The following is an 18,170-nucleotide window of genomic DNA, read 5'->3' as shown; positions in this document are numbered from 1 at the left end:
TCAGTTTGGAAAGCTCGACGCTGCCTTCCTTTGAAAGCCACATCAGTGAACACCTCTCAGAGACACCCCAGAGTTGAGACAGAACAGAGAGAAAGGTTTTGTAATACTGGTAAAATATCTGGGCTGATGGCTTCAGGTTGCCATATTAAAAGCTTGTCTAATAATACTTTCCTCTCTCGCTAATTTTTCTATAGATAGATATCAAAGGTTATGAATGCAAATTCTCTGTGGAAACAGATCCAGAGCAGAAGCAGGAGTTAGTATGGGTACTGAATGGGAGAGACTCTAAAACCCTGGGTTGGTTTCTGCTTGTAACTGGTAACAGAGATGTTAACTGGGATGTTGTAAAGAAAAACTTGAGAGAGATTCTTGTCCTTGATTCCTCGGACGCTGGCTTGAGTTTAGGAGAAAGTGCTTTGGCTTCATTTGGCTACAGATGCCAACGTGTCTTGTGTTTGTGCTGTGGGGCTCCGTTTCTCCTAAGAGCATTCTTTGGTGGACAGAGAATTGCACTTTGGCCGGGCCCCATTGATGCAGGCGTCTGCTTCAGGCATTGCCGAGCTGTTGCTGTGGCTTCTTGAGGGCAGCATCTTTGTGCTGCTTCCTTTGGGGTTCATCTCACTGTTGGTGCTGCCTGTTCCTCTTGCAAACACCTTGGAATTCCTCAAAGCACAGGAGGAGGCTGCAGAGGGAGAGAGAAAAGTGAACCACTTAGAAATATTAGAAATGTTTCTTTTGCATTCTGCTCTACCAAGTTGTATGAATAAAACCACTTACAGTGCTTTGGTCTGGAATGGATGGTGCTGATGATGGTGGGTATTGGTGACTCTATGCTGTGAAAACAAGGACAAGACGTGAAGATGCCTGTTATTCTTTGAAGGCAGCAAAGTCAATGCAGTGCCAGAGAGAGAGAGAGAGAGAGAGTTGGAGGTTGGCCCTCCAGAGCTGGGTTATATGGGTAGAGCCAAGTATGTGGTTAAGTTGTGAAGGCTAACTCAACAGCATCTGGGCAAAGCACTCTCTAGAGAAGTGCTGGTACCCTTCAATTTGAGGAAGCGAGGAAAACTTCAGAATAAGAGACTAGACTGAGCTGTATGGGGACTGCTGAGGTTTGCGCCTTCTTTGATCAAGCCTTCTATACCAGATTGAAAGCTTGGGATGTCTGCTTTCTTCCTAGCTGGTTTGTACACATCCCTTCTCCTGTCCAGATATGAGGAAGCCCAGCTCACCTACTCTCCTCCCCTTCCATCAGCTTTCTGTAAGTGAGGATCTCCACATCCAGGGCCAGCTTGATGTTCATCAGCTCCTGATACTCTTTTACCAGGTGAGCCATATTCTCCTTGCTCTTCTGTAGGGCTTCTTCTAGCCTGACCAGCTTGGCTTTGGCATCCTTGAGGGCCGTCTCACCTTGCTCCCCTGCCTCTTTGATGTTCTCCTCCAAGTACAGGCACTGTTGTTGCAATGGAAAAAAGTGGTGGAGGCGTTAGGTGTGTTGTAGTTTACCAGTCCTGAGTGCTAGAGTTTTGTCACCCACCCCAGGACACACCTGACTCTTTTGGGACACAATGCAGGACCTCAACTTCTGGATCTGTATGTTCATGTCTGCAATTTCCCGTCGACTGTCAAGGAGGTGGCCCCCGTAGGTGGCTGACTGGGTGTTTCCTTCATTCAGCTGCAGGAGAGAGGGAAGAGTGGATTATCTGCTCCTCCTCTGCTATAGCAAAGGAATCTGAGAATTTCCACTGCCCTTGGGGGAGAAACACCTCACTAGGAAAAAAAAAATAGGTGTGTTGAAGGATTTAGGGCTCACTCCCAAATCCTCTTCTGGCTGTGCCATGTGCAGAGCACGCAGTCTCTTAGTTTTGGTCATGTTCCCTCCCACTCTATTTGGGGGAAGCACCAGTGGAAGCTCACTTACATCTTTGGTTGGCTTGGTTGTCACTGGGAGATATTTTTGCTTTTCTCCACTGACAATGCAGAGAGCCTAGAGCAGTGAAACTCCTAGTTTAAACATCTGAATTAGGAGGAGTTGATTTGGGCTAGCACCCTGTCCCTCCCTCCGTTCCCAGGTGTAGTCTGTCCTTCCACATCTTGCTGATCCCTGTAGTTTCTCTCCCTCTTATTTCCCTGCCTCTCCCCAGTATCAATCAGATAATGGGACAAATACCTTTCTCCTGGTGAGCGCTTCAGCCTCCTCCCAGCTCCGGAGAGCAAGAGCTTCATACTGGGCCCTTACTTCTTCCACAATTTTACTGAGGTCAAGTTTGCATGTGTTGTCAATTCCCAGGACAACAGAAATGTCCTTAATTTCTGCCAGCAGCTCCTCAAGTTCCTGCATAGCAAAGAGAAAGGGCTTGAAATACCAAATATTCATCAAAGCTGCAATGCAGGAGAGATCTGAACGTTGGCAGATCTGCTGTGCTTAGCTAGCCAAAGCTGCTTCCTGCAGTGTGGAGAGATGATGAGGCTTCATAGATTTTCACTCTCTGAAATTGTGAAGCTGGTGGTATTTTTCTCTAACTTAGGTTAGAGCATTGTTTCGGGACCTTTGAATACAAGTTCTCACAGAATCTAATATTAACCTGGCATAATGGTGCATTTGTATTGCATCGTAAGAAGGTTTATTGGACTGTTGATTGGGCTTCGGTTTTTTGCTCTGTCAGTATTCACATGCTGGGTTCATCTGTCCTGGGGAAGGAATAGGGCAGTGAATTGTTCCACGGGCTGGTGGTCCTAGAAGGTGCCTCTTCCCAGCTCTGCTTCAGTATTTAGGGAGGTTGTGGATGCCATTTGCTCCATCATAGTCTACTTTGTGTCTAGTTAAGAGGAGGTAGGAACAGGACCTTCTCTAAACACATTCTGCACTAGCCATCCCTAGCAGGCCTACTCCATTCCCCAGAGCTGGTCTCACATACTCGAGAAACTCAAACCAGCCACAGGAGAAGTAGGAACGTGCATACAAAAACTGCAGTTCCTGGCTGGGGTATTTGCTTTTCATGGCTGAGTTGGTCACAGTTGTAGAGAAAGGAGTCAAACAATGATGAAGGCAGAGTCCCCTCGTTGAACCTAAAAAGGACCCTTAATCCATTCCTGTAAACTGCACCCCTGAGTGGTTTGTATAGAGGCAAGACGCGACTTGATGCCGTGCCGCTGAGCAGATGGTGTGCATGTTCACTTGGCAGCCCCCCGCAGCTTCAGACTGCTACTGCAAGGGTGTCACTCTTGGTTTCTCTGTAGTTGCTCTTGATTTTTACTAGTGGGAAAGAGAGCAGCATACATCTCTCCCCAACTCTTACATTTCGTCTTGATGCTTTTGTTCCTCCCTTTTATGCTGAGGGCTTTAATCTCTTAGAAGCATTTGTAGACCTTATTTGCCTTGCCTTTCCCTAACTGGGGAAACAATGGGCACCCTGAGATGGTGATCCATGAATAACAGACAGGAAAAAAACCCCACCACTCTTCCAAAGAGCAGGATTATCCATGTATTTCTTTCCCAGTGGTGTTTAATCCTTAAGCGCTTTTGTTAATCTTAGAACAGGTAAGAGCTATATGAGAAAATGCATGCATGTTTCATATATTGGAGCATCCTCTGGAGAAAAAAAAAAAAAAAAAAGCCTGATGCTTTGCTAATATTTCTGTTGGCATAAAAGAGGACCAAAGCTAGAGTTTTCTTCTAATTCACACCAACAAGCATTTTAATGGTTTGTATTGGTAGAATTCAGACAAATCATTACTATTTGCAGAACGCTGCTGAGCCTGCTTGATAACATTTTACAGGCTCTGAGTGAGTAGCTGGAATCACCTCACCTTGTTTGAGCAGATACAGGCACGTTACCCTTTGGGCCTGTTCAAAGGGTTGCAGGTTCCATATTCTTCCCCTTTTAGTAAAAATTTATGCAATTGTATGCTTCTTGTGCAAGTGGAAATGAAGTATATTGGATCCTGTTAGAAGCAAGGTGCATCCAGCACCTCACTCAGGTTCACTGTGGCTTGTCCTGCTGCTTGGCTATAGTCATTCCCTTCGAATCAGAATGGAATAAACACTCACAACCTGGAAGGCTTGGTCTGAAGGCAAACACTGTCTCAGTGGAAGTTAGGAGCGGAGCCCCTGGAATTCAGATGGGGCCTTCTAACTGTTTGAGGGGAGAGCCCCAAACATGCTCCCGGCAGGAACAGTGGCGCAGAAAGAATATCCTGATCAAATTTAAAATGGAGCAAGTTTGGCTGAAGGAAGGGGGTTAGCTGATGTGACCCTGCCTTAAGCCATTGATCTGCATAGATGTGTCTGTGTAACACCATGCAACTGAACAAGGGGCGGGTTCTGATCTCATTTTGGTCCAAATTGGGAATAAAACCCTCTTCTTAGTGGAACTTTCCTTCAAAAAGGCCATCTTTTGCATGGTAGCTTGTGTGTGTGCGCTGGGAAACTCTCCCGATTGCATTTTTACCTGCTCGTAGATGGTTTTCTTCAAGTCCATCAGGTCTTGTAGCCCATGCAGTTTTACTTCCAGCTCTGTTCGGTGCAAGGAGCTCACATCTAAATCCTGTAGGAGGTGGAAAGTGTATTAATGTACAGTTTGTCTTTGGATTTGAGGCAAGAGGTCTTTCCAACTTCTCCCTCACCGGCATGTCCTCCTTCCTATATTGGTGTGGGCTTGTGAAATTTCTCTCCTACTCTACAAGTAGGGAGGTTCCTTTGTGGACATTTCTCCTCTACGTGTTGTTTTTTTTTTTTTTTTGTTTTTTTTTTTTTTTTTTGTTAAGCGTACGCTTCTGTGAAAGTCTTAAATGAGATGGGGTGGAGAAGGAAACAGGCAGGGCTGGTCAATACGCACTCATCTTTTATTCACCGCAAAAGGCAGGGGGTTATTGAAAACTCTGATGCCATCCACAGAAGTCACCAGAACTGCCCTTACTGGCTGATGAGTGTGTCAGGGAAAACATACAATTAGCTATAATGATCATTTGCGGAGGATGTTTCCTCTGTCTGATAATACCTTGCATTCCTATACCTTGGATTTTTTTTTTTTTAATGCAAAAACTGTGCACAAAGCCGCCCATTTCAGCTGCTATTCAAATGCAGCTACATCTGGGGTGGCATGCGGTTGCTATTTAAACAGGGCGTGGTGGTGTGACAGGAAGCAAAGACAAACACATTTATCAATTTTCAGCCTTTCCCAACCTATGATGTCATCTTAGGAGAAAAAAGTAGTGGAGAGGAGAGGTATGGCCTTGGAGGATCCTCAGAGAATGGACCCCTCTGGGTCGGGTCTGCTCAGTGCCATTGCAGTGAGGCTGGGCACAGGCACCATCTGACCCCAAGCACTTCGGCCAAGTGCCGTGGGGCTTTTCCGTAACCGCAAGTGGCCCAGACTCACTTATGTGTCTCCTATTGAAACTGGAACCATGTTTGCCACTCCATTGACTTTCTCAGGACCTTGTTACTCCACGAAACCTCTGTGGTACAAGGACTCTTACAGTACTGGCTAACCCCAGACTGTCTTGGCTGGTCTGGGCCATCCTGCTACTCCAACCATCTCATGACTGCAGAGCTGGGGTAGGGCCTATTCATCGTGCAAGTGTCCCAACAAAAAGTTCCTGTTGTCACCAACCTTTTTGAGCTCTGTGAAGGTATATTCCATGCCACTACAGAGGCGAATTTCATCCTCGTATCTAAGGAGAGTGGAAAAAAGCAGTAAGAAATCCCAGAGACTACCCACGGGCAATGTTTAAGGTTGTCTTGTTGGTCTAAAGGAACATTGGCATGTTGGCTTTTTGCTTCTACTACAATGTGCCACCTCCTCAGTGGCTCTGACCCTAGATATACTCTCCCCTAGACAGCAGGAGAGAAATCTCTTGGGTACAGGCACCTGGACAGAGATGATAACAAGTTACTATATGTCAGCTGCTCTGTAGTAACACCATGCACACACTTTCAGTCTCAAGAACCCCAGAGTAAACAGGAGGCAACTTAATATTAATTTTAATTAATTTGAGGGCTAAGCAACCTCAAGTTACCTCATATTTGCCACAGAGAGAAAGAGAGTGCAGGCACTGAGAAGAGGGGTGTGGTAAATTGTTATTCTCTGTGAAACTCAGTGGCATGTCCCAAACTTTGCTAGATTTTCACTCCAATCTCTCCTCTTCTGTTTCTTTCAGGTATCATCAGCATTTAATTTCCAGAGTCTGTGAGCAGTTTCAAGGGAGAAAGCCTTGGCTTGTATAAATTTGCAAAAAAAGCTGGACTAGCATCATAACCTATTCTAAATATAAAGAGGGATTTGTGAAGGAACACAAGATGCAGCAAAGCAGTTCATGGAAAACAAAGCCCACAGAGCAGAAGGTAACAAAAAGAAAAAAATAAATAAAAGGATGGGATAGGGTGGGGCCCTCATGGCTAAATATCTAGCAGAGGAACCAACCCTGCAGGTGTTTAAAAACAGGTTTGATAAGGCAGGACCAGGATGGCAAAGATTTTGCCCAGGGCAAATATGTTTCCTGAAAACCAACAGAAACAGGAGAGGGTAGTTTAGGGAATACGCCAGCCCTTGCTGGCTCTTGGGGCAAGCGTGTGGCTAGCCCTGATGTTGCTGAAAGCAGGTATCCACCCAGGAAGCCACCAGATCTCTTCCAGGCCTGTTGCGTTACCAACAGCAGTTGATTTGTTTGCTGTGCAGCAGGTCAGGAATGCTGGAGCATTGTACGATGGGCTTTTGGTATCCGCCACTGCATTGCCGGACATGATACGGCAGCACTGAGACCACAGCAGGTCATGCTCTCCAGCAAGGTGGTCATGGCTTCCCTGCTGTCCCCTGATACTTCAGGTTCCTCTTATCCTAATGCCCTCATAGCATTTCCTAACTCTGACTTAAGTGTTTCAGTGCTGCTTATGAATGTCAAATTGGTGTGGGTAAGGCTGAGACCTTTGGGAACGAGGTAAAAGCTAAATGGCATCTCATAACAGAGTAATGATAATAAAATCAGGAACAGCAGCTGTGTCCTTGTGTTTGGTGGACTGGTACCTCATCACTCCACTTAAACATGAGGACCTTCCTCAATGTTGTACAAACTTTTACCAACAAGAGGAGCTGTCCCTGAAAAAGGGGGAAGAGCCTAGGGACAGAAATGACAAGGAATTGGGAATGCAGCCCAGAACTGTACTGCAGGGCAAGCAGGTAAGTCATGCAGACCTGAAACATCTCAGATGGCTCCCTGGAGCTGTAGCTTTCTCCACTGAGAGGACAGCAAGAGCGCAGAGGGATCAGACTGTCCGAGGCACTGCAGTAAGGCACTTCCCTTAGAAACCCAGTCTGTTAAACTCTCTTCTTGCCTTCTTTCATAAGGCCAGGTAGTCCAGCTAACAAGAGATTTACCCATCTAGTTTTTTCTGCTCTTTAGCTGGAATGTTAGCCTTGCTGCCAGCAACTGTGCATTGAGCTTAATTATAGCCTGCTGCTCTTTTCCTTCATCCTTTTTGCATCTCAGCCCAATCCCAGTATGTCCCAGCCTGCCGAAGCAGCTTTGTGCATTGCAGGGTGCTGACATAATCCTACATGTGGAACAAACAACACTCCCGCCTGAAAGGGAGCAGGCCGAGCCAGCCAAACACGCTCACCGCATGGCTCTGGAGAGACCTGGCAGCCAGAAGATGACTCATATGGGGATGGAGCATTCCACAAACACATTACAGCATTTATCTTCTTAAAGATAATCCACAAGCAGTCATGCATTTAGGCATAAATCCATCCCATCTCGCTTCATGCACTTAAGGCAGGCGTCTGGTAGCCTTGGGCTTCCTCCATAGTCAGTGAAGCAAAATTGTCTTGTTTAGAGGTGAGCTAAATCTCAGGCAGGCTATGTTCCTCTCTGGATGTACCTCAAGACTACTTTAGGGTGAAGACATAGAGGTGGGATGGATCTCAGCCTGGTGGCATGGGATTAAGTCATTTTTTTTTTCTTATGGACAGGTAGGGTAGGGAGTAGTTGAAAACAGACTGCAGAGGTTGGTGGTAGATGATTGACAGTCTAATCTTCAAGTGACAAAATTTTTCTATCACAATTGCTAGACCTCAGAAATGGCCCCTCTAAAGGCTGTAGACCACCCCACACACATACACACCTTTCTTTTTTTTTCCCTACAGTATCCCCCTCAATCCCCCCCCAGGGTAGTCAACACATGCATATGCTCCCTGCATCTCATTCAGGTGGCTCTTTGCATGTGCAAATCACACATGTGGGGAACTCAAGTGAACACCTGTGCAGGCGTGCACCTCATTCATCCCTATGCAGGCATGTTTCAGTGTTTGGTTTTTAGCTCAATTCCCTGAAGAAGCAGGGCTTGTGAGACCCTGTGTCAACCGCCATCCTGCTCCCCCCTTCCCTTCTCTATCATCTTGCATCTTTGGAACCACTGGTCAATGGCAACCTAATCTGTGAAAGTGGCCCAGCTGATTAAATCTCTCTGTGGAAATCGATCCCTGGACAGAGGAGAAAGAGAAATGAAGGCCCTGCTGAGGGTCACTGACAGGCAGTTTTCACATATGTGAAAACCCAGCTGGGTGGTCACCATACGCACTACACATTCACCCACGCTGGCTTTGAGTGTCAGCAACAGCCCCATGACAGGGTGGGTTTTGCCTGTTTGCTGCTCAGGTCACCCTGGCAGGGCTCGTGCCTTCCAGCTCGCGGATGGGAGAAGGTGAAATGGGAAGACTCCGCAAATGAAAGAAAAGAAGCAGTTCTAGGAGCAGCATGATCTACAGAGGCTGTTTTCCTGTGGCTTTATGTAATCCCATGTCTAACAGAGCGGGAACTCTTGTCAAGGCTGCTAGTGGGGCTAATCGTAAGCTACTGCCCTTGGTGGATTCTCTGCTGTCTAATAATGTGCTTGTGCTGTGCTCTTATCCTCTGTTTGTGTGTTTGAATGGGGGTGTGTGTGTATGTGTGTCTCCTCTCATCAGCCTTTTGTGGAGCTCTGAGAGACTTAGCATCCTTACGATGTCTATCCCCTTGTCCAGCTGGGTAGAAACTGTCCAAGAGTTTCAAAAGTTAGGAGGAGAAGTACAACTGATTTGCATAAATGCCTTTGTCCTTTAGAAATCAAGCTGAAAAATAAACGAAGTGCCAGATTTGGGCAATTAATGAGGCAATTCCTGAGTACAAACTATGAGAGCAGACAGGGGCAACTGTCATGGAATAATAAGCCAAGAAAAATCTTTTATAACTGCTTGGCCACAAAGCAGTTAGTTTCTAGAGGAAGGACAAGGAAGTATAAATACTCCAGAGGGGGATATCAGGTCTTAACCTCTTTAGGGCAGGGAACGTATGGTACCTTCCACATTGCAGTTTTGATCCAAGCTTAGGGTTGCTACCTCTCAGCAGAGCAAGAGCCTGAAGGATTTTTCCAGTGATCCTGAGTTTTGGGATGTGAAATCAACATCCAAATAAATTGTAGATAGACACTCACCAACATAAATTTAGGGATTCCTAAGTGTCTGTATGTCAACGCATCATTTCTGGAAGGAGCTGAGTGTAATGAGTTTAGCATAAGGCTAAGGACCTATTCCTGCTCTGCCACCAGCTCACTCCATGAGCCTGAGCAAGGCATTTAACTGCTGGGTCTCCATTAATCCATTGTAAAGCGGAGTTATCGGTCTTTCCCCTAATTTGCAGATGTATTGAGTAGGTTGTTTAATCAATGTCTGCAAAGAGCTTTAAGATCCTTTGCTAAACTCCCTAGAGAAAGACACTTATTATTTACGCATTGCTTTGTACATCAGGAACAGGTTTGGGCTATTGCTTCAGTGATGTCTATCAAAGGCAGCAGGGGGGTAGGCCCTGCACTGCTGTTCTGTTTTGACAGTGCCACTATGTAGGTCTTTACTACAGATCAACATGGAAGGCTCCAGAGTTCTTATGTAGGCAGATGGGTGTAGCTGTAAGGGAAAGTATCTAATTGCGGATTCATCTGTGTGGTATGCAAATGACACCAATAATAATAAAAGCATTGTGCTATTGAATGAGCCCTGGCACATCTCTGAATGCTCTTATCAGAAGATCTGAAAGCTCTTGGCAAAAGCAGTGATAAGTGCTCCGCAGCTGGTCCTCCCTTCAACTTTCAGCTGCCTGAAAATTTCCTGTCAAGAAGTTTTCTGGGTAGTAGTTTGACATTTTGGCCAAAACAAAGATTTTTGCATGAAATTGTGTGGGGTGGGAGGCAAAAGGAAGGGATGTTTGTTAAAAATAAGTAGCCGAGACCCATAAAATTGTTTGGTTTTGGTAGCAAGTTCTGGTTTGTGATAATAGTGTGGAGAACAAGTAATTCTTTGTTTTGGTGGCTGTCATTCCTGACAATATTCCCCAGAGCTGTTGTTCTTTGGCCTGAGGCATCTCTCAGATACACTACACTCTTTGGTATTCTCTTTCCATGCATTTCTCTTCATCTTTATCTCTTTAAGCAGGAAGAGGCTGGACAGCTAACTTCTCAAATGTACAATGCATACCAGACTAAGAGTTTGTTCCCAAGAGTAACAACCTGTCCATATTAAATCAGTCTCCCGCAGCTCCCTGTCCATGCAGATGAACCAATACCTTGCAAACAGGCTATGCATTCCGCCTTGTATATCCAGCTATGAGACATACTTACTTGCTTCGGAAGTTATCCATGGTATCCAGCACCTTTGTCAGTTCCAGCTCTAGGTTTTCCCGCTCGTAGCTGAGGGCCTTCATCTCTTGATTCATTTTACTCATGTACTGATCATAGATGGCCTTGATGTCTGACTCGGAATGGGAATTGTCTTGATCCTTCAGGAAGCTCCACCTTGTTGTCAGGATCTTGTTCTGTTGCTCCAAGCACTGGACCTGCAGAAGAAGTTTCAGAGACATTAGTAACTATGATAGCCAAAAGCAAAGCTGGTCACCCCTTGCAGGGCAGGAGATGCTTGTCTGAAGAGTAGCTAGGAGCTGCTGGAATTAGTCAAGATCTCCAGGTAAGAACTAGAAATCCGCTGCAGATTAGGCCTCAGGATGGAGGGTTATAGGGACTTACAGAGGTTTTACACATTACATATATATAGAATTTTTTTGATAGAGCATATTCACATCAAAATGAATGAGCATCTTCTATTAAGTTACTAAAAATAGGAGCTGTTTGTTGCTATTCACACCCTGGTGAAGTTTGTGTAATGAATCAGAGTTCTGATTTATATGGCAAAGTAACATGGACAAGAAATATGGGAATTCTAGACAATGAGCAAAATAATTATAGACTCTGCCAAGTCTGTGCCTATGTGGTGTGTGTGTCTGTTTAAGACAGGTCACATTGCATTTTCACCCACCCACTGTTCAAATCTGACACTTTTCTCCTAATATTTGCAGTCTTGGCAGTAATGCTCACTGCTCAGGTAATGCTTTTCATCTTCAAAGCTCTTGGCTAACTTCAATCAATTATTTAATTGCTACCTCTCTGTCACTACTCTGAACAAAACCAAACTCCTTCAGTCACATTTCAGCTGGTAATTTGTGAGTTTTCAGTCACTTCCAACACTGTCCAGAAGCCTAAACTCTATCACAGACATGATTCAACCCTAATATAAGTGCATCTGCTCTATAAGGAGAGCTATGGCTTCACGTATATCATGTGTGGTGTGAGTAGTGGGGGGCCTGCTTCTTCTGCTTAGTCTTCAGCTTTGACTGTGTAACTTCAATAAGCAGCAGCCATGAACTGGAACCAAAGATGAGAGTTCCCAGCTGCTGAACACTATACAGATGCATGTGGTGAGAGACAGCATCTTTCCCAAAGAGGTTGTCATGCTAACAGAGAGGGAACTGGAAGCAGAGAGCAGCCAAGCAGTCAGATGTTCATGGTCAGTTATTAGCAGAGGAGGTATGAGTGGTAGGATCTCATGTCTCACTGTTAGAGACCTAATCCTTGCTGTCTTCCTGAGAACTTACTGTGTGTCCATTAATACCAAGTCAGCAGTCCATCCAGATGACTGGCTGCTCTGTCCTGGCTCAGAAATAGTGTGACATGCTCTTATATGCATGTGTAAGGCTAAGAACTGCAGGATGATGCTGCGGTGGAGCCAGAGAGGGGCATTGCATGTGGCACAAGGTACAGGTTTCCAGAGTTACCAGTAGCCAACAATTGGGCCTTTTGTTTTCTCCATCTGAGGCCTCTTAGAGCTGCTCCTAGAGCATCCCTCAGCAGGGCTGCAGTCAGCCTGTGGGACTGGCTGCAGGGAAACAGTCTCTCCTTTTTGGTCCTTGTTCATAATCCACACCTGACCGTGAAATCAGCTCTGTTCCTGACCTTGCTTCTCATCCGTAGCTGCTCAACTTTTTTCTACCTCTTCAGTTTCTTGCCAGGTCCCAAACCTTTACGCTACCACTGGAGTGTTTTGCTTACATTTTGTCTTCTTATACATGCTCCCTCTTTAGCACAAATCCTTCCTTACAAAATCTTTTAATCTGAGTTTTGTGGCAAAAGAACCACCCCAATCTGGCCTTACTTTCTGGAAAAACATTTCTGAATACAGAAGAAATGACCAAAGTCTGGTCCTTGGAGGTCTCTACTGCTGTGCTGTTCAGGCTAAAGTTAGGTCTCAGAATGGAGGCTCCATCACTCTCTGTCTTCCATCTGGACATATCTAGATCAAATGGAAAGGGAATACTGGCAGATCTGGAACAGCCTGCTGGAGATGCATCAGTAGCAAACTCCTGAAGTGATTGTGGTCAGTTATCTGAAGAATTAGCTGCTTGGACTTGAGGCCATCTGAATTCTTGATTGAAGAGACAAGTTCTCTGACCAGGAAATATCATTACTTTCCTGTGGCCTAAGGCAGATGGCTGAAATTTGCCCCTTGACTGATGTATCACTTGAAGCTACAGCCTTCAAAGCTAAAGGCAGGAGCTGCTAGCACTAAACTCAAAGCTACCTAACTGTAGTGGAGCATTTGTATCTTCTGTCCATCAGGCCCTACAATGCACACTTATCAGCAGATCACCAGGTTGGATTTATCAGAAAACCTGCAGGTCTGTCACTTCTTCCATCTCCATTTGCACAGAGTGATGGACCAGTGCATGTGGTCTGGCTCACGTATGTCACAGCGAAGTCTTGTGTCTCTGTGTGGTCTTGTCCCACTCCCCTGACCCCATCCCTGATCTGGATAGCCAAGGGACCAAGCCTGCAGCATGTGCAACAAGACCTACTCTTGCAGTGCTTTTCCAAACTCATGCTGCCGAGATCTGTGCTTGGAAAAGCAGAGGTGCAGAGACTGCCGTACTCTTCCATCCAGCCCTTGGCACAGCCACACACTGGCTTGCACATGTAGGTGTGGTTGGCACACAACTATTCAGTCTGGGTAGATGCTATGAGAGATAGTTTCCCCCCCAACCTTTCTTCCTAGTGTGATTTCAGGTCGTCTTAGAGCTAGAGTTAAACCAAAAAAATCCTAAGCTGTAGTAGCTTGGCACTGGCTGCCTGTACTGTAGACTCTAGTGAGGCAATCTCCTGGGCGATTACCATCTGTTTACAGAGCACCAGGGCTTTGCAGAAACCTGCCTCAGCCAGATGAATTGTTTTGCTTTGAGAAAATCTTCTGCCTTCTCATGGATCTTAAGAGATGAAAGCGACACTTTCTTGGCTAAGTTCGCAACCCCTCATAATGAAAAGTACAAAGGAGGGAGACAGGGTGTGGAGGGGTCTCCCTTGCCCTCTGCAAATTTCCATCTTGCTTTAGCAGCCTGAGAGCTGCTTCACTGCTCATGACTGTTTCAGCCTGTCCACTGCGGGTGCCAAGGCCTACTCTGCCCAGTTCCCTTCCTCGGCTGCTCAGGCAGGACCATGTTCCCCTGCAGCGCTGCTGTCCACCCACCCAAGAGACCTGCTGGGTGACAAGTGTAGCAAAGGAGATGCACTGGCCACCTGATGCTGCTGACCACAGATGGGGCCCATCATCGCCTAGTGCTGATAGTAGCACTTGGTAAAGCATAGAGCACTGAAGGAATAACTAATTGGTTAATTGGCCTAGTACTTAGAGCTTGGCAATAATTTAGCTTTTTAGAAGGCCTTCAGATGTCTCCTGAGAGACTGCTTACAGTCTGTTTTCCCCTCCACCATCCTTGTCCCCTCACTGCACCATGGCCCTCAGCAGCTTGTGCTCATCTTACCTTCCCAATCAGGGACGCGAACTGGTTGTTGAGCAGCTTGATGTCCTCCTTCTCCTGTTCTCTCATAGCTTGGAAGTTGGGGTCAATATCCAGGTGCAGGGGGACCAGGAGCCTCCCATCAATGGAGAGGGAGGGATAAGAAGAGCGCCGGTATCTGCCACCTCCACGAAGGCTGAGGGAGTCATAGCTGTTGCTTGTTGCCCCAGTGGGACTGCTGCGGCCCTGGCGATCCGGGGAAGTGCCAGCTGCTTTTCCTCTGCTCATCTTCCCTGACACCTCCCAGGAGGAGAGGGAACCACTGGTGAACGCTTTGCAAGGGTTAGTCATGCTCAGCTTGTGGCTCCTGCAGCTCTAGGGGAGGGAAGGAGACCAAAAAAAAAAAAAAAAAAAAAAAAAAAAAAAGTTGAAAATTTCTTGCTCCTGCTGCCTGAAAGGGAAGGAGAGTAGTGGCACGCTGAGGAGTTCGGTTGGGTTAATTTCTGTCTCCTCGGCTCGTGGGTTAGCTAATGAATTGCAAGCACCTGTTCTCCTATGTTCATTAAATGGAGGAGGGTGTAACCGTTGATGTAATCCAGATCAACCTGTTGGGTTTTTTTTTTTTTTTTTCTTTTTTTCCCTCCTCTCTCTGTACCCTCCTTTCTTCAAGAGCTTGTTTGTGTGGTGAGGGCATAGGCACTCGCAGCAAAAACAAATCACTCCCAGGTAATTCACTGGGCCCCAAGCAGCTGCTTTCTGTATCCTTAAATGGTGAAGAAGAAAACCAAAGGAGCTGGGATCCAGCAGGCTCGGGAAGGAAGGCTCTGAGCACAGCTGCTGCAGGAGCACTTGGCTCGTAGAGCCTGGATTCAGTCTGCAGCCCTGCCTCAGGGTTTCCAGCTAAAGTCAGCAGGAAGGAATTATGATTTTTTTTTTTTTTTTTGAGGGGGGAGTGTTTGACTGAGCAAATTGTAAACAGGAGTCTGAATTTGCCAAGGGCACGAGTTTGGAAAAGTGTCTCAAGCTAATCTTATTTGGAAGAACTCATGGTCTTCCTTTGACCACACAGGACCATCACATAAAGTTGTGATGCACTGAGCGTTTTATGGCCTATAGATCTGTCAGTCTAGTTTGAAAAGACCTGGATGGAGGCTGAGACTCCTGAGGCTATTTGGTCATCTAAGTTGTGGACTGGCAACAACAGAGATCTTCTAAACCTCTTGGCACCAAGCTGGATCTCAAAAGTGTCCATGTCAGTCTTTGACACCCTGTTCCCAAAGCCCTTTAAAACCTAGCTCTGGAACCACCAAAAAGCGCTGTCTTTTAATGAATTCTAGGCTGCTAAGGTGGCACACCCTTAAATACCTATTTGGACTTAGATATAAATCAATATTGGGCATGTCTCTTTTGAAAATATTTCCCAGCTTTCACTCACTTTCTCATCTGAAGAATCAGGACAGAAAACCACCAATTTATTCTCCTTTTGTCTGTTAGCAATGCAGTGTTTTCAGAAAAGGGATAGTTGTCTTTGATCAAAATCTGGAATTTCTATTTTGTGGGAAACCTGCTGTTTTGCAGGCTGGTTCTGCCCCACGTTGGAATACAAACTGGGTATTTCCCTGCCAAGTGATGGGTCTGTCACAGACCTGCTTCAACATGAAACACTTCTGATGTTGCAGTAATTTTTATCCAAAGGCCTTCAGAAGGAAGCAGACCTGTTCTAGTAGGGTTAATCTCTTCTTTAAGCACAGTTTAAATATTTTGGCAAGAGCAGAGTGCTTCCATAGAGCATATGCTGAAACTGCTTTTCCAGGGAAAATGCTTCCTCTGATGCATTTGAATATCAAGTCACTCACTCAACAAATCCTTGTCCGAATTTCTCTGTTTAATCTGGGTAGTTTAACTTAAGGATTAAAGCAAAATTTTTGGTGGGGAGATGACAAAGCTCATGGCTCTGGCACGGTGAGGTGAGACTATCTCCTAGTGAGCTGCTTGTTTGTGGCTTTGTGGTTGCAGGCACATCAATGTTCCTGATTAGCATCAGGTCATGGGGTCACCTGGCAGGTTTTTTGCTTTATCTGGTACTGAGGGCAGTTGTGATGGCTCCTGAGGAAAGATCCCTCCAAGGGAAGGAGATAGAGGTGAAATTAGGCTGGTTCAGTTTAATAGTAGCTTGATTGGGAGGCTGGGAGCTGTGTTCTTCAGTGAGCTAGACCGGATCCTAGCGCGATTATGTCTTGCAAGATCCTCGGAAGCATCGTTGCAGGGAAAGCACTGCACTGGCATTCATCACATCTGCAACCACACCTGCCTCAGCATCAGTCCCTATTGCTCTCTCCTCTGTCGAAGTATCAATATTTTTAATGAAAAATGTTTGCAAGTGGTCATCTGCTGGCAGATGATGTGAGGGTGTGTGGGAAGAACTTAGAGAGGATTAGCCTGCTTTCTAACCTCTCCTTTCTAGGTAGCAAGGCTGAAGTTCCTGATATTAGGTACTTGCTAGGCAGAGGGATGAGACAGGAACCCAAGCTTGCCCCTTTAAGGGGAAACACTGCTGCAAGAAAGCTCATGGTGATAGGTCTTAGGGGGCTCTAATTTCAATCTGCTCCATGGCAGCTCCCAACAGCCTGACCCGGTACCAAAATTATCCCCAAATGAGCTCTTTGCTGCTGTAGCTGCACCCAGCAATGCAGGACCCGTGACCCTGCGTTGTCTTGCCGAGGATGGAGAGGGAGAGACACCCCAGTGGCGGCCAAAACCTCGTTGCGTGTTTCTCTCTCTTGCTCTGTGGGAGAGGCAGTGCTGAGTCAGAGTGTTTCTTCTCTTCCTGCTGATGTTCTCGATGCTCCTCCTTGGCCAGGTATTTGGTTCAATTCGGAATAGGCTGATCTCCAAAATCTAGCTTTGAGATTTGGCGCCAGCCTTCTTGGCAGTGTAGCTAAACAAGGGCGGGGGGAGAAAAAGGTTGGGGAGAAGGTGAAGTAGGAATGGGATGGGGAAGGCTTTAGGGGATGCGATGAAGGGATTCAGCCACCTCCAGCTAAACCTCTATATCCTCCTGCTGCCTGGGGTTTGCAGTGGCTTACAGAGGTTGTGAGTGGACACAAACATCTCTGCAGGCAAACCCAGAGAGGCAGGTCATCCTTCCCTTAGTACAGGGAATGTTATCCTGGCCATCTGGAAGATCACCTTTTAGGGTTATCGGCATTTACAGAGTAGAATAACTTATTTATCAAAGTTCCCTAAGTAATTGCTGTTTATTAAACATGGGTAATGTATGAAGCATTAGCAGCTAATCAGCATTTGCCCCAAGGAATTGGAATGATTAAGCTTAAGCAAGACCTAGATGGGCCGGGCGGAGGGATGCAGAGAGCCATGGAGGTAATGAGCAGGTCAGCAGGACTTGTTTAAGCCTTGCCAGGCACGCGAGTTGCGAGTTGCGTCTGGAGTGGGAGCGTGTGTATTAAGTTGAATGACACATCACAGGGGAATGGCTGATAGTGTGGCCACAGGTAGGACAAGGCAGGGCGGCTGAAGGTTCCTGGTTGTGGAGAGCTAGGCTGAGGTCACTAGGTTCATTGCAGGCTGAAAAAGGGAAGAGGGTCCCTGTTGGCCTGTGTTTAATTTAGCCTGTCTCCCTCATCCTCTGATGGCAAGGATGTTTGCCTGCTCCGTGGCACATGCTGGAGACAGGTTGGTTATTCTGTGCTCCCCGGAGCTGGGGCTGCAGTGAGGGGCTTCGAGTGGTGGTTTTGCAGCTCTGTGTCTGGCCCTGGCTTCTGCAAGAGTTGTTCTCCAGCCTTCCTCAGCTCAACTCCCTCCCTGTTCTTTCCTCCATTCTCATTTATTCCTTCTTTGCATCCTCACTCACCCTTCTACTGTCGCATTTCCATTCTCAGCCCTTCCTTCCGTTCCTTTATCTGCCTGTTGAGCCTTCCACTTCCCCTTCCTCCTCCTGCCATCCCACTGTTCCCTTCCTTCCTTCTTCCACGCCCAGGCTTTTGGGTGCAGCACTGGGTGGCCAA

The 18,170-nt window shown here is 46.4% G+C and overlaps 2 protein-coding genes across 2 annotated transcripts in view; one reads left to right on the top strand and one right to left on the bottom strand.

Moving 5' to 3' along the window:
• Window positions 1-215: 215 nt before the first annotated feature.
• On the bottom strand, window positions 216-14,496 carry KRT80 (keratin 80). Its single transcript, XM_062597263.1, has 9 exons — window positions 14,170-14,496; window positions 10,646-10,860; window positions 5,613-5,673; window positions 4,449-4,544; window positions 2,168-2,332; window positions 1,547-1,672; window positions 1,230-1,450; window positions 778-833; window positions 216-682 (listed from the first exon to the last, which is right to left on the bottom strand). Exons 1-9 carry the CDS (start codon window positions 14,494-14,496, stop codon window positions 480-482), a joined length of 1,470 nt encoding a protein of 489 aa, XP_062453247.1. The 3' UTR covers window positions 216-479.
• Window positions 6,252-18,170, top strand: part of KRT7 (keratin 7) — a 29,223-nt gene continuing 17,304 nt past the window's right edge. The window contains exon 1 of the mRNA XM_062597253.1: window positions 6,252-6,343. The gene's annotated coding sequence lies outside the window, so the exon portion shown is untranslated. The remainder of the gene's footprint in view (window positions 6,344-18,170) is intronic.

Source organism: Rhea pennata, chromosome 29 (assembly GCF_028389875.1).
Source record: "Rhea pennata isolate bPtePen1 chromosome 29, bPtePen1.pri, whole genome shotgun sequence".
Taxonomy (NCBI): Eukaryota; Metazoa; Chordata; class Aves; order Rheiformes; family Rheidae; genus Rhea; species Rhea pennata.
The sequence above is the reverse complement of the archived record's forward strand: the minus strand, read 5'-3'. Positions and strand labels throughout refer to the sequence as shown.